Source organism: Rutilus rutilus, assembly GCF_951802725.1.
Source record: "Rutilus rutilus genome assembly, chromosome: 25".
Lineage (NCBI taxonomy): Eukaryota > Metazoa > Chordata > Actinopteri > Cypriniformes > Leuciscidae > Rutilus > Rutilus rutilus.
The window spans coordinates 5,854,096-5,869,479 of NC_140229.1; the positions used below are offsets into that span (position 1 = coordinate 5,854,096).

At 38.9% G+C, this 15,384-nt stretch overlaps 2 protein-coding genes across 3 annotated transcripts; both read left to right on the top strand.

The window, feature by feature from the left end:
* The first annotated feature begins 4 nt into the window (after positions 1 to 4).
* Positions 5 to 4,798, top strand: LOC311285582 (zinc metalloproteinase nas-14). The gene is made up of 9 exons (XM_084401267.1): positions 5 to 222; positions 447 to 497; positions 563 to 609; positions 2,622 to 2,703; positions 3,121 to 3,235; positions 3,418 to 3,590; positions 4,082 to 4,163; positions 4,278 to 4,399; positions 4,679 to 4,798. Exons 1-9 carry the CDS (start codon positions 183 to 185, stop codon positions 4,708 to 4,710), a joined length of 744 nt encoding a protein of 247 aa, XP_084257393.1. The 5' UTR covers positions 5 to 182; the 3' UTR covers positions 4,711 to 4,798.
* A 1,222-nt stretch (positions 4,799 to 6,020) lies between these two features.
* Positions 6,021 to 9,720, top strand: LOC311285042 (alpha-2B adrenergic receptor). Of its 2 annotated transcripts, none has more exons than XM_084400445.1 (2): positions 6,021 to 6,591; positions 6,760 to 9,720. In XM_084400445.1, the coding sequence occupies exon 2, from the start codon at positions 6,922 to 6,924 to the stop codon at positions 8,263 to 8,265; it is 1,344 nt and encodes a 447-aa protein (XP_084256571.1). In that variant the 5' UTR covers positions 6,021 to 6,591; positions 6,760 to 6,921; the 3' UTR covers positions 8,266 to 9,720. The 2 variants fall into 2 exon arrangements, with proteins under 2 accessions (XP_084256571.1, XP_084256572.1); XM_084400446.1 differs by having other exon boundaries at positions 6,771 to 9,720.
* The last annotated feature ends 5,664 nt before the right edge of the window (positions 9,721 to 15,384 follow it).

The following is a 15,384-nucleotide window of genomic DNA, read 5'->3' on the forward strand; positions in this document are numbered from 1 at the left end:
AGCGTTATTGGTTCCACCAGTCATTGTGATTGGCGCCACTTGCAGTTCATTGAATTAATTGTCAATCATGAGCCTCAGGTGGTTGAATACTTTGCAAATCCAGGACGTGTATGAAAGGACACGTTTGGCTAGTGGTTTCATACGACATTTCCCTCTATCCAAAAGTTAGTAGCTGAAAAAAAATGTTGTGGTTCCTTTTATTGGTGTCATGTTTTTGTGAAGGTACGTTATTTTTCCACAAATCTTTCACGAGTTCTTAATTAATTATACATCTAGTTTACTTTCATGGTTATAGCCATGCATATACATATCCTGTGAATACTCTGAAAAGGGTCACACTGTCTGATTTCCAGTTTGATGATGGTAAAACTACCTGTCTTTTTTTTGTTTTGTTTTTTTGTAAATATATTTAAAAATGTATATGACATAATATATTTTATCTACAGGTAATATCAGTGGACTGCCTCCTCTGAATAGACCAAGTGAAACAGTGCTGGGTAAGACAACTGCATGACCCATAAGAAGCTTTAGTCATGACATGACCTGTCAATGTCTTTAACAGATTTTGAGGACGACTACGCTGTACAGGAGGGGGATGTCTTATTACCTGTAAGCCCTAACTATACTTTTATGTTCATAATGTTGTTCTCTATATAGCCTACAGGAGACTAGGACTAGTCATTTGAGTCAAGAGTCAAGTCATCTTAATTTATATAGCGCTTTTAACAACAGATTGTTCCAAAGCGGCTTTACATTGATAATAGGAAAATAAAGTAACAGAGATTGTTTTGGCTTTATAGCAGCTCTAGAATAAAGTTATTGTCCAGCTAAAGTTAGTTTTGATTGATTCACTTCCGTCGCAACGATCATTAGTTATTAACTTCCTAGCTAACACTACACCGTTTTATAGGTATGCGTGTTTGAATATATGTGCGCAGGCGTGTAGTCCTTCCCTACAAACAAACTACTTGTCTGGCCTTAAAATGTATAATACAGAATTTGTATCGCTTCCGTGTACGTGAACCGGAATCATCCCGACAACACTTTATCTGTAGAGAAGTAAAGGGAGGGGAGGGAGGCCTTCACAGGGGAGATACTAGCTGACACTTCAGGACTGCGTTGTCGTCGCGTCCAGGTGCAGGTCCTTCATCAGATCTGGATACGCCCTAGATCCGGCGGACTGCGGTAAACCTCGGGATAAACAGAGAGACTAATATTAGCGTAGACGCCATTCTTCTTATGATGTAACGAGTACATCAGGATTTATGGGAAGTGTTCCTGGTTCTGGCTGACCTAATCTATGCAGACTAACATCGAATTATAGAAGTCTATAATGTGTTATGTGTATGTTAGGTCAAAGAGATGTGTTTTTTTTTTTTTTGTCTAGCTTTGAACTGACAGAGTGTGTCTGCTTCCCGGACAATGTTAGGAAGACCTTTCCAAAGTTTTGGTGCTAAATAGGAAAAGGATCTACCGCCAGCAGTCGATTTTGATATTCTAGGTATTATCAACTGGCCGGAACTTTGAGATCGAGGGTGAAGGACTGTAATGCGTTAAGAGCTCGCTCAAGTACTGGGGAGCTAAACCATTTAGTGCTTTGTAAGTAATCAGCAATATTTAAAAATGTATACGATGTTTAATAGGGAGCCAATGCAGTGTTGACAGAACAGGGCTAATATGGTCATACTTCCTGGTTCTGGTAAGAACTCGAGCTTCTGTGTTTTGGACCAGCTGTAATTTGTTTATTAAGCGTGCAGGGCAACCACCCATAAGAGCATTGCAATAATCTAGTCTTGATGTCATGAACGCATTAACTAATTGTTCTGCATTTGTCAATACAGAGTCAAGACACTACAAGTAAAACTCGGTTTTTTTGCATGCATGAGAAAATTTTGGCCTATTTTGCCTCTAACATACCATCTTTCAAACTAGTGGAAAGAAAACATCCATAATACACATTTAAAGGGATAGCTCATCCAAAAATTCAAATTCTGTCATTAATTACTCGCCCTCATGTTAATGAAGATGTTTTTTTTTTTTTTTTATATGAAATCTGAGAGCTTTCTGTCCCTTTATTGACGGCTACACAACTGACACTTCAAAAAGTTCATAAAGCGATCGCACGTTTGAGCTTCAGCAAGAACCAATGAGGTTTGTTCTCGCGTGCCAAGCAGGTTCAGTTGAGCTTCTGTTTGTTCGCTGATCAATGTTTATATGTGAATAAAAGCCTAAATTCAATCTGTTCAATAAAGCGATCGAGTCTCTTCAGAAAATGTACTAAACCGCTCAATTCATATGGATTAGTTTTATGATCTCTTTAACTTTTTGAAGCGTCAAAGTGTTAGTTGGGTAGCTGTCAATGGAGGGAGAGAAAGCTCTCAGATTTCATTAAAAAGATCTAAATGAACCTGGCTCTTGTTCTGAAAATGCATGTAAACTTAGTGCTTGGTGCTTATCCAACATTTCAGAAAACTTGCAGTGCAAAAACAATTCTTAATGTACTGCGATTTAATCAACAGGGGAAGTTTGCTGATATCTATTAGTCATCTGTTACGTCTTGCCTTACGTTTATGTAAAACATCCCTGTCCTGAGAACACAGTTCAGACTCTCTTTTCTTTAGCGTGACCGGAACGCAGTGAAGCAACTGTGGGAGGAGGTGAATGGATACATGTCAGTGCCTTTTGTAATTGAGGCTGCTCTTGGTGAGTTTTCTTGACCCGACATACCAGAGATTTTTGATATTGCTTGATGCTGAAAAAGCCTTTGACCGGGTGGAGTGGGACTACTGTACCTCTCCTGCACTCTCGGAAGATTTGGATTTGGCCCTAATTTTATATCGTTGGTTAAAACCCTCTATCCCCCCCCCAGTGGCAGTGGTTCATACCAACAATATTCGATCTGCCCTATTTCCACGTAATTCCATTTGTTTATCAAATGTTTGTGAAATTTGTTCATTTTATGTCTGTTGAATCTTGTGTTCTTATACAAATGTACACGTTAGGAAATTTGCTATGAAAAAAGCTTTTTTTTTTTTGCTGAGCTTGTTTGTTTGGTAATATCAGATGGTGTAGAAACATTCAGAGGAATGTTTATTTTCTGTACATGTTTGTGGCCTTCAGAACCAAGGACTGACAGTATTCTTCAAGCCTTAAACATGGTCTCTGAAACGACCTGCATCGCGTTCCATCCACGTACTAATGAAATTGACTACTTGCACTTTGAGTTAAGCAATGGGTGAGTCAGCGAGTTTAGTTTCAAAAAACGTATTTATAGGGACTCTTACTCCTTGTCTTTGCCTGGACACTTTCCTGTATATTTCAGTCTGGTATATGGAGTCTGGTTTTTTTTTCCATCTAGTGCCGACACTGAACATTTAATCTTGTGCAAATAAACCAGTTACTTGCTGTTTCCTAAAGGTGTGCATCTTACGTCGGCTGTGTGGGGGGTGAGCAGCCTGTTCTGGTTGGGCCGCTCTGTTCGGTTGGGAACATCTGCCACGAGATCCTTCATTCACTCGGTTTATACCACGAGCATTCCCGCACAGACCGTGATAATTATATCACTATATTTTATGAGAACATTGCCACTGGTATGCATACTATTACTTTCATTCATTCAGCTTTTCTGTGCTATCTAAAAAAATCCTGAAGGATTGCTGATTGATCCCTTTAGGATTCCAAATTCTGAAAGGAATTCTAAGTACCAAGTAGAATCCTCTAAAATAATAATCTACTAGATAAACTGAAATTCAAATGGGGAATTTCAGGTTACCGGTAGCCTTTTATTTGATCTTACGATTGTTTGTTGTTTTTTTTAATTAAATTGGTTCTTAATTGTAATTCCATTAGCAATAATTTTAGGGTCCACCCTATTTTATTTATTATATAATAATTTAATAACTGATTTTAGTTTGTATTCATAAATGTATATTTTATAGTTATGTAATATTTAGTTATACATCACTTAATATTTATACTAAATAAATGTGTTTATATAATATAATATATGAGCAGACAGTAAAGGTGTTAGAGTAATTAATGCATCAGTTATTGGTTGTACTCACTGCTTTGTATTTTACAGGGAAACAGGACAATTTTGTGGAGAAGGCAGGGGACACCCTTGGTCTGGGATATGACCTGGATTCAATTCTGCATTATGGAGAGTAGGTGTTCCAGTCAAAACGCAACCCTGAAAAAGTTTGAATGGCTTTTTGGGTGCGTAATGTCATATGTGTGTTTGGCTGGCCAAACATTTCATTAGTTCATCTGTTTTGCAGCAAGTATTTCTCTTCCAATGGAAAACCTACGATTCAGCCCAAAGAGATCGGGGTAAAGATCGGCCAGAGGACTCACTTGAGTTATCTGGATGTGCAAAGGCTCCAGAAGCTGTACCAATGTGGTACGTCTTAGTATTTGCTTGTACCATACGCTGAGAAATATACAGTATGGATAATAATGCAGGATATTCATTATGGATGAGGAAACGCGCGTGCAGACCTAAAAATGATGTGATGTTATTGACCTGTCAATCACTGACCTGGTGAGAAGAGGAAGTGAACTGAATTGATAGCAGTTGCTCTAAAAGCATGATGGGGTTATTTTGTCCTTGCCATTGTACTGGGGTTTTGACTCTGAGAGTTGGAGCTGCACTTGTATTAATTGGTTTTCTGCATTTCAGACACGAGACAAAAGCGACAAGCGACGCCATGATGCCTCCAACTGCTCTGTTTGACTGTCATTTGTTGATCACAGAGGAATTCTGAATCTAAGAGGACAAATAAAGCTTTGAAAATCAAAATATGGCTTATTGTGAATTTGTCAATTATATTGCCATCTGTTTTAAAATTAATTAATTGACTGGTCCTCCAGTTCACAATTCTAAATCTTAAAGGGATAGTTCACCCAAAAATGAATTGTCATTCAAGTTGTTCCAAGTGTTTTTCTTCTGTTGAACACGAAAGATATTTTAAAGAATGTTGGTAATCAAACAGTTGACGGTAGCCATTGGCTTCCATGGAAAAATGCAATGGTAGTCAGTGGCTACTGTCAACTGTTCGGTTACCAATATCTTTTGTGTTCAACAGAAGAAACCAACTCTTACAGGTTTGGAACAACTTGAGGAACAACTTTTTTTTTTTTTGGGTGAACTAACATTTCTAAGTTTTGTCCAGTAGGTGGCAGTCACTGTTAATCTTTGTTATGTTTTTAGGAGGAGAATGATGTGAATGTTGCCAAAAAGAAGTATGAGGCACAGATGTACGTGTGTCTCATACTGCTTTTTGGCAACATTACAGACCATGTCATTAACTCAAATTTTTTTGTGTAATGGTTTGGTGTTGTGTGACGTGAATTTGAGTCACTTTCACCAGCATATTAATCACAGTCCCATTTCATATCTGGAGAGATGAATGTTGCAGGTTTTTTTTGTACAATCAGCTGTTGTGATTCTAGAAAATTGTATTCTTTCTACCTTTAAAAACAGCCTTGAAAATACCTGAAAAGTTGCAAGTTTTCACTTTCATTCATGTTCCAGAGTGAATTGATACTCCATTATGGTGTCATTAAATCTTGTTTATTTAATTTGCATAAAGTAATCTGTAAGCAAGAGCAGGGGGAATAAAATGCCTGGCACAATCCACAAATTACTCTTTAGTTCACACAGAACGCGTCTACTCGCTTCTTTTCCATTGTTTTTCTATGTAAATATGCGCAATGCTGTCTTCGATAAAGCAAAGCAAACCCTGCCTCGCGTTTCAATCAAATTAAATGTAACTTTAAGTCTTTGCATTTTTACTTGCTTTTCCCCCAACGTTGTTTCTTTTTTAAATGCGGCTTCCCTTTGAGACGCTTGCATGTATCAATGTGAAAAATTATATAACTAAGGTACAGCTTTACATTTTATATTCCTAAGGAGTAATTCTCTGACGTGACGTCACGACGAGGTTATCTTCCTGACGTCATGGCGGGGGGACACAGAGATGCGCGCGCTCAGTTAGACTCAAGTCAGTTCATTCCAGTGACCGATGCGCAAAGTTCTATGAACCTTCAAGAAAACTACATTGATTAATGACTGGAATGGCTTTCTTTTTATTCCGTTGATGATGAGAAAGTCCATTTTGAAATATTAAAAACAATTATTTAAAGTCTGAAAGACAGGAGCTTTTCTTCGTAGATTTTTTTTTTTTTTTCCTCTGACATGGAAATGTTTATGCAAAGATCGTTTGTCTTAATGTTTGATATTTGATATTTGAAGAACTATACTTTTGTCTTGGCTGGTGCGCGTGTTTGAAGATGGTGAGCTTTTTCACGCATAAAGAGACTTTCAGAGCTGTTCGGACAAACATAACCCCACGGAACTACCATGTTTGAATCAGTTTTACATTTCTGTATCTTGCAAATTCAGCTCCTTCGCTTTTACTTCCTGAAAAATTTGTGTTTTGTGTTGACGCGCTAGTGTCCGCGCGCATCTCCAAGCGCGTATTTGTTTTAAGTGCGCGCTGCCTCATTTTTGGACTGGAATGAGATCGGCACACGAGGCTTGTGTAGTTTTGGTGACTTGCCGTGTCTAAAAGCTGCTTGGCTTATGCTGTGGTAAGTTCATGCCGCGTTTTTTAATTAATAATGACAGGTTTTTGTAGTTTTGCTTTGCTTTAATCATTTTTTTTCCTATGTGAAAAGAGTAATTTTGCAGATTTTTGACTGCACGACCCCCTTTTAGTGTAAATGCAGCGTTTTGATTAGTTTTTCTTTTCTCTTGAGATCTGCCAAAGGAAGTACCTGGAGGATGTCATTCTTTGCTATACAGACACATTTCACTTTTTAACAATTTTCTAAAAGAAAGAAAGCTCTTGGAAGGGTTACGCTAGGATACAAGTCTACGTCAAAGACTTTGCACTTCTCGGTCTAGCCTGGAACTTAACTATGACATCTCCAAATGTTGAAATTCAAAATACCAGTAGCTCATCAACTACTGGTAATTTAGGAGACAATAGCGGTGCATGCAATCCCAATTCTTGTTATTCCCCTGAAGCCACAGCCGCATTTGCCACGGCAATGACGCTCATCATGCTCTTCACCATCTTCGGGAACATCCTAGTGATCATCGCTGTCCTGACGTGCCGCTCTTTGCGAGGACCTCAGAACCTTTTCCTGGTCTCCCTGGCCGCGGCAGACATCCTGGTGGCCACCTTGATCATCCCGTTCTCCCTGGCCAATGAGCTAATGGGCTGCTGGTACTTTGAATCGTTTTGGTGCGAGATCATCTTGGCGCTGGATGTGCTCTTCTGCACGTCTTCCATCATACACCTGTGCGCCATCAGCCTGGACCGCTACCTGTCCATCTCCCGGCCGGTGCAGTACTCCACCCAGCGCACCCCTCGCAAGATCAAGGGCGCCATCTTGGTGGTGTGGCTTATTTCCGCAGTCATCTCTTTCCCCCCGCTGGTCTCCATGAATAAGACCCAGGAGCAGAAGTGCAGACTCAACGATGATTTGTGGTACATCCTGTACTCCTCCATCGGGTCATTCTTTGCCCCGTGCCTCATCATGATCCTAGTGTACGTTCGCATCTATCAGATTGCCAAGAAGCACACTCGATATCCTCCAGGAGAGCCGAGAAAAGACGTCCCGCCGGGAGTGGCGGTGCAGAGCGCCAAAGACCAGGGAGGTGTTGACCCTGCGAATGTTCCCAATCTGGCTGCTTCCAGATCTGATGCTGTAAACCAACCTCAGCCTCCAGTAGAAATTCCAAAGCAGAAGAAACGCTCAAAGAGGCGCAAGGACAACAAGGAGGACAGCTCAAGCTCTGGCTCGGACGTTGAGGTAGTAAGGGGACATGATGCCAACGGGACGTCCTCCAATATGGGGGCACTGGAGCCCTGCCACCAGACTACCTCACCAACCCAAACTTACCAGAACGTCATCGCTACGTCTAAGGGCAGCCAGCTGGCCTCTTCCAACGCGAAGCCAGCGGGAACTCCGAACACCAAGAGGAAAGCCATGATCGTCCGCGAGAAGCGTTTCACCTTCGTCCTTGCGGTCGTCATTGGGGTTTTTGTCGTCTGCTGGTTCCCCTTCTTCTTCACCTACATCCTGCAGGCCATTTGTCAGCCTTGTAAACTGCCGGAAGCGCTTTTTAAGTTCTTTTTCTGGATGGGCTACTGCAACAGCGCCCTGAACCCGCTCATCTACACCATCTTTAACAGGGACTTCCGTAAAGCCTTCAAAAAGATTCTGTTTAAAAAGTGTAAGGGCTGTTGTTTCTGAAAGCAAACACCCCTGAAAAGCAGTTTTATACAGTAAAGTGAAGAGACAGACTGTTCGGGTCATATTTCACCCCAACTGTTTCACCTATAGATTTCTAGCAATGTGACACACAAATAATGGAAATTTTAAAGGTGTTTCCGGACAAATTCTGATTTCTGAAAAGAGTTATGAGTTATTATAGTATTATTATTTTTTTCTCTTTCATTAAATAAACTTACTGTATTTTAACAATTAATAAAATAAGTTATTTTATTTCTTGCGCAATTTCCTTTTTATTATACTGAACTTTGTATTGTTCTTATGCTTTATTTCTGTATTTTTCTATTTAAATATAAGAAGCTGTATGAATGAATTTGTGCCTTCTGACATTTCATAGAATTACCACAGATCTAGTTTCTGCAAAGATAATTTGACAATTATTTATTTTCTCTCTTGTTTTCTTGTCAAATAAACTAGCCAATCAGAAACAATCAATTTGCATGTTCATGATTACCTCGAGTCTTTATAAATGTCTTTGGAAAGTGAGCATATGGAATGTTAATTATTTATGTCCTTTAGCTGTCAGTGTCATAAAGCAAAAATGATTTAGTATTTAAGCAAAATAGAACTTGTTTCTCTTGATTTTGGGGTGAAATATGACTTGTATAATCCGCATCAGCACGCATTCCATTCGTTTTTGCATTTTATCAGCTGAGGTGCCACATCAAACATGAGGAACTCACGCGATTGTGACACTGTCTCTTTCTGGAAACTCGCTGGCCTCCAGGGTGTTGGTTGTGACCTTTCCAGTGTACGTTCAAAGACAATGTGGCTCTTTCTCGGAGACACCTCTGGCTCCGCTGCATTTCACAGAGCTTCACCTCTCTGGGAAAGTGCCAGAGCTCTTAAAACCCAAGAGAGGCTTCATTCTCTGGGGTGAGAGGAAAATAAAGCTAATGCAGAGCAAGCTGTATGGCTTTATCTAGCTTTATCATCTGTAACAATCTGAACATCCGCTGTTTTCATTAAAAGCATGGTCTTGACTTGTATGATGTTTTTGAACGAATGACATGGATTTCCTGGATTAGAGTCGTCTTGGTCTCTATCATTGCTTAATTTGATGGATTCTGATTGAAAGTAATGGACGTTGTGTCTGCAGTCTGATGCTCTGGGCTATCAGAACCTCTCGCAGTGTTTTTTTGTGTGTAAAGAAGACATGGTCAATTATGTTAATGATTTGTGCACTGATTAATGCCTCCTGATAAGACTTTTATTATTTTTGTGCTTTGATTAGGAGTTTCCGTTTTCATTTAGCTTCTAAATGATATCTGTGAGTGCAGAGAAGCAGAGCTTGGCATGTTCCAGCATTTCTTTGACAATAAAACTGCTTCTCAAATTTGCTTTTATTAAGCATCCTGCTGAAATTAGCTGTTCTTGTATATGTATTTGTGAAAATAAATGTACATTTGAGTCGTCTCCATGTTTTAATAATTTTCGGTGACATGGTGTGCCAGTTGCTAATGTTTCTTTGCAGATTGCTTTCAAAAATTCATGACAGCTGTGTGGGAAGTTTTGCTGGCTGTCTATTGTGTGGCTGGATTGGACTATGACAGCCAGTGATGTTAGGCAGTGAATCTGAGTTTCGTCTTTGATTTACATTGTTATTGTTGTCTATTTCGATTTCTTGGAATCAGCATACGTCATAGTCCATAGTGCCTCTATCACACATACAGTTTATATTTGGCTGTGATTTAATATTGCTCCTTAACTAGGTGAATTATTATTTTATTACATTTTTTTACTCGTTGATAGACATGGGACTATCAGTTGTAACAGTTTTTTTCTGTTTAATTTATACAGTTAAATTCATAAATTTAACATATAATTATGTTTTAATATAAATAATTTTATGAATTACAAATGTAACTATACATTTATATATAAATATATATATTATTAATATATATACATACACACACAAACATATATATATATATATATATATAATCGCATGCCGTTCAGGAACTTACTGTATTTAGAATATGAAGTTTGAGTATATGGAATAAGAGTGTGAATAAATGGAATGGAACTTGAACATATATGAGAGTGTGAATATATGGAATGAAAAACTGAATATATGGAATGAAACTCTGAATAAATGGGATAAAACTCTGAATAAATGGAATAATACTTGAATATATGGAATGAGAGTGTGAATATATGGAAGGGAACTCTGAATATATGGAATGATATTTGAAAACATGGAATGAAAGTGTGGATATATGGAAGGGAACTCTGAATATATGGCATGAAACTGAATATATGGAATGATATTTGAATACATGGAATGAGAGTGTGGATATATGGAAGGGAACTCTGAATATATGGAATTAAATTGAATATATGGAGTTATATTTGAATATATGAAATGAGAGTGTGAATATGTGGAATGGAACTTGAACATATATGAGAGTGTGAATATATGGAATGAAAAACTGAATATATGGAATGAAACTCTGAATAAATGGTATAAAACTCTGAATAAATGGAATAATACTTGAATATATGGAATGAGAGTGTGGATATATGGAAGGGAACTCTGAATATATGGCATGAAACTGAATATAGCATGAAACTGAATATATGGAATGATATTTGAATACATGGAATAAGAGTGTGAATATATGGAATGAGAGTGTGGATATATGGAAGGGAACTCTGAATATATGGCATGAAACTGAATATATGGAATGATATTTGAATACATGGAATAAGAGTGTGAATATATGGAATTAAATTGAATATATGGAGTTATATTTGAATATATGAAATGAGAGTTTGAATATGTGGAATGACATTTGAATATATTTAATGAAACTTGAATACATAGCAGGGGTATTCAATTAAAGTTCCAAGAGGTCCTGTCTCTATATTACCTTCCCAGCGGAGGTCCGGACCATAATTTTTTTTGGAACAGTTATATATTTCCATTGTGGCAGATGTAGCACATTGTAAAAGAAAAAAACGTAAACACTCAAAATATTCATCAAAGATGAGAATCTTGAGCCCGAGAGCCAAAGTAGTGATGTCTAAGAATTGTTACCAATATTTACAACAACAACAAAAAAATAACAATAATAAAAAACACAAACAAACAATATATATATATATATATATATATATATACATTTCTCCCAACTGGATATGAACTGGATATGAATATAAAAAGGACAGATCAGATGTTTTATCTGGCAATCTTTTTTATTTAATGTTTTTTACATTTAAACATACGTGTATGGCACATAGAAGGCATTGGGACTGAGAAAACATCACCAACCCCATCGTACGAATGATTGTACGCTGATAAATGTGGCGGCTCAAAAGAATCATCATTTGAATATCACGCCCCTAAAAATTCACGGTTTTGAAGCCTCACCCCTAAAGTTTACGACATGAAGAAACGTAATCCGGTCAAGAAGAGGAATTATATCTCATGAAAGAGAAAGTGATCTTACTCCAAAAACACCCGTTTACCTCGTAATTGCAAACAATTACATTAATTTATAGGCTATGTATATTAAATAGTATAAAACGGAACATTTATAAACATTATAAATACTATAAACTAGGCTTTTTCCCCCTCACTCCACAACAAATCCTTTAAATTTAACGGTATTCAGAACAAGAATGAAAAATAAGCAGCTATAAATTATAAAATAAAACACAAATTAGGATATAGGCCTAGTGGCATTCATTATAAACAACATAGAAACATCAAGCCAAAATTAATCTATTTAAAGCGAAACAAACGGCATGGGCTCTCATCCAAATACAAATATTTGCCATGTAACGATCAAGGTTATTTTCGTAAACGTAAACTGAAACTGAAACTTACTATTTGGTCAAATTATTGGTCAAAAAACATTTTCGTAAACTAAATAAAATAGAAATTTCAACATAAATGAAAAACTTAATCTAAAATAACAACAGTTACTGAAATGAAATAAAATAATAATTAGCAAAAATAAATAATCGTCTTCATAATTAATAAGCTCCCATACTGTACCTTTTTTACAGTATGTATTACTGTACCGGAAAATCACGTTTTTCCATTCCACCACGCTACTTTATTTTTCAATCTAAACACGCGCTAGACGGACATGTATGACCGTTGCGCTCGCGTCTCGAGCAAGCGGCAACCTCCCATAGACAGTAAAAGAAATGGACACAGCGACCCCATTGGATTCAACGGAGAAAAGTGAAGTCAATTAGAAGCTCTCACTTCCTGATGGCTGAGCGTACTGCGCAGACTCAAACTGAGCTTGACGATGTAGATGTGATGTGAGCAGCCTGTCTGTCTTCTAGTAGATGTGCCAAGAGAAATCTGAATCATTCCCTTGCCGAAACTTGCAGAGATGTAGAGTGTGAGTAGGAGGTGTCCATGAGCTAAGAGCAGGAGCAACTTTTGCTAAGTATTCTGATTAATTATTTTGTCATTTTGCCTCCACGTCCCCCCGATTGCCCGCGAGCTTCTCCTCCTGTCCATATACGGTAATTTCTCTACTGTGCGACAGAGAGTCGCGTGGTTATGACGCAATTGTTAGCCTATTTTTACAAAAACTGCTTCTACGGGGCCATAACGTAAGATACAAGGTAATGGAGCCTTTTATACATTTTTGTGTTTCTTTACAAATAAATAATGGACAAATGGAGTCTTTAAACGCCTCAGATGTAAAGTTATTCGCTGTCAAAGTGACGCCAAAATGAATGGGAGTCAATGGAATGCTAATAGCAGGTGAGGGTCGCTAATCAATGGCGGCGCCCAGGGAAGCTTCAATTTTTTATGAAACATTGCCCCCCTGCAACCTCCCTGTCTCTCTCTTGAAACCAACACGGAAGTGAATTAAACGGCAATTTATCAACTGGCCGCTTGAGGCTGGCTGCAAAAGTGAGTCAAATCTGCATCTCCCCCATGTTGAAATGCCCAACTCTACAGCAGAAAAAAAAACATGTTTACAGCCTGGAGCAAAAAGTGGCTTTGGTTTATACAGGTAATTTTGCCCTTCATGACAACTGTAAGGGGGGTGAATTTTTTTATAACTCATCCGTTTAAATTATATTAAGCCTTAAATTTCTGCATAATTAAGGGTGTGTCCACTTTTGAGTGACAGGTGGATTCCCTCTGGTCATTAGTCATCATTAGCCTTTGTCTGCTGTCTGTTAGCCGTCACGTTACCTCAGCTCATTGTCTGACTGTAAAAATAAATAAATTCGGGAGTGACGCGCTGCCAAGATGGCGACGGCCGGCTACGCCCACTTTAGGCTTCAAAAACGGTCTTCAGAAACCTACGGGTGACGTCACGGACAATACGTCCATATTTTTTTGCAGTCTCTGGTCTCGAGTCTTTTACAGAGTCTCGCGCATGACACGACGTTCTAAAAACGCAGCACTCAAGTTAAAATAAGTTCAACTTTTAATCTTGCGCCTTTTCCCCAATTCCACTGCCCACGTTTCGCAGTTTTCAAAGCAAAAATGCTTTCTGTGTGAACCATCTCATCCATGTCTTTATGGACCTTGCTTTGTGCACTTGTGCGCAGTCATGTTGGAACAGGAAGGGGCCATCCCCAAACTATTCCCACAAACTTGGGAGCATGAAATTGTCCAAAATGTCTTGGTATGCATTAAGAGTTCCTTTCACTGGAACTGAGGGGCCAACCCCTGAAAAACAACCCCACACCATAATTTTCCACAAACTTTCCACTTGGCACAATGCAGTCAGGCAAGTACCGTTCTCCTGGCAACCACCAAACCCAGACTCGTCCATCAGATTGCCAGACAGAGAAGCGTGATTCGTCACTCCAGAGAACACGTCTCCACTGCTCTAGAGTCCAGTAGCGGCGTGCTTTACACCACTGCATCCGGCGCTTTGTATTGTACTCAGAGGCGGCCTTACCTATGTTTCACCCGTTTCAATTGAAACAGGCCCCGCCCTCCAAGGGGGGCCCCAACAGACCAGCAAAATCCCATTCATTTTCTCCGTAGGATATTGATTTTCAGCCATAATGTCTAAACCATCCGAGGTAGATTGACCACGAGCTACGAGGTTGTGAAACAAAAGTTTCTGCTCCTATAAAAGCCACAAGGTATGAAATCAACCTTGTTATTTGCGATCTTCTGGAGAAATACTACACTAACCACAATTCTAAGCAAAACACTGACGTCTCTGATTGGTCGAACTCGCGACGTTTACCGCCCCCGCGAACGGCGCGGTGCTGAAATAATGCGGAGCCCGTCGTTATTTATGATAAGTTCGGTTCAGTGTCAGTCAGACACTTTTTCTTCTTTGCTTTTGTTAAATAATTCAAGTTGAGGGGATGTTTGAGCTGTTTTTCAAGTCAGCCCAGACAGCTGAAAATATACTGCGCAAATCAATTAAGCAGTGAAGTTGCCCTGCGTGAAAGGGCGAGGCTTATTCCAGCGTAAAACGCTGTATAATTGTATATAGTTTTAATCAAATCAGGTTGGATTATTTCTATGTTGAGCTGCCTGTTCATTAAGCTGAAAGTGCACGTAATAAAATAATATACCATTGATGCGAACCAACAGTAATCTTTGCTTTTTCTGCTCTCTTATGTTTATGTGATATGTGGGTAGGGCCCCATATTAGTTATTGAAACGGGCCCCCCACGCTTGAATTCACTGAGCTCCTGAGAGCGACCCATTCTTTTACAAATGTTTGTAGAAGCAGTCTGCATGCCTGGGTGCTTGCCTACAACTGTGGCCATGGAAGTGATTGGAACACCTGAATTCAGTGATTTGGAGGGGTGTCCCAATACTTTTGGCAATATAGTGTAGAAGTAAAAATATAAGAAATATGTAATATAGTGCTCATATTTAGCAAAATACTCCTCTCTATAGCTAATTTTTCTAGTAACGTGCTATATATGGTCATTTAATAGCTTTGCTGAGGTAAATGTAACGTTATGTGACATTGTTCTCCAGCTGTGATTCACGAGTTCACACTTACATATAATTTGAGGGGGGTAAAGTTTAATGCGTATTTGGCGTGCTGTCCGGGGAAAGGGCTCCGAGCTCGGATTTCGGCCCGAACCCAGAGTACTCCCCCCCTCACGTAAGTG

Excerpts from the sequence above, each read along its gene's own strand:
- LOC311285582 (XM_084401267.1), top strand. The coding sequence starts at position 183 with ATGTTGTGGTTCCTTTTATTGGTGTCATGTTTTTGTGAAG. Across the intron at positions 223-446 it reads GGTGTCATGTTTTTGTGAAG|GTAATATCAGTGGACTGCCT; the intron begins GTACGTTATTTT and ends TTTTATCTACAG. Across the intron at positions 4,400-4,678 it reads CCAGAAGCTGTACCAATGTG|ACACGAGACAAAAGCGACAA; the intron begins GTACGTCTTAGT and ends TCTGCATTTCAG.
- LOC311285042 (XM_084400445.1), top strand. The coding sequence starts at position 6,922 with ATGACATCTCCAAATGTTGAAATTCAAAATACCAGTAGCTCATCAACT.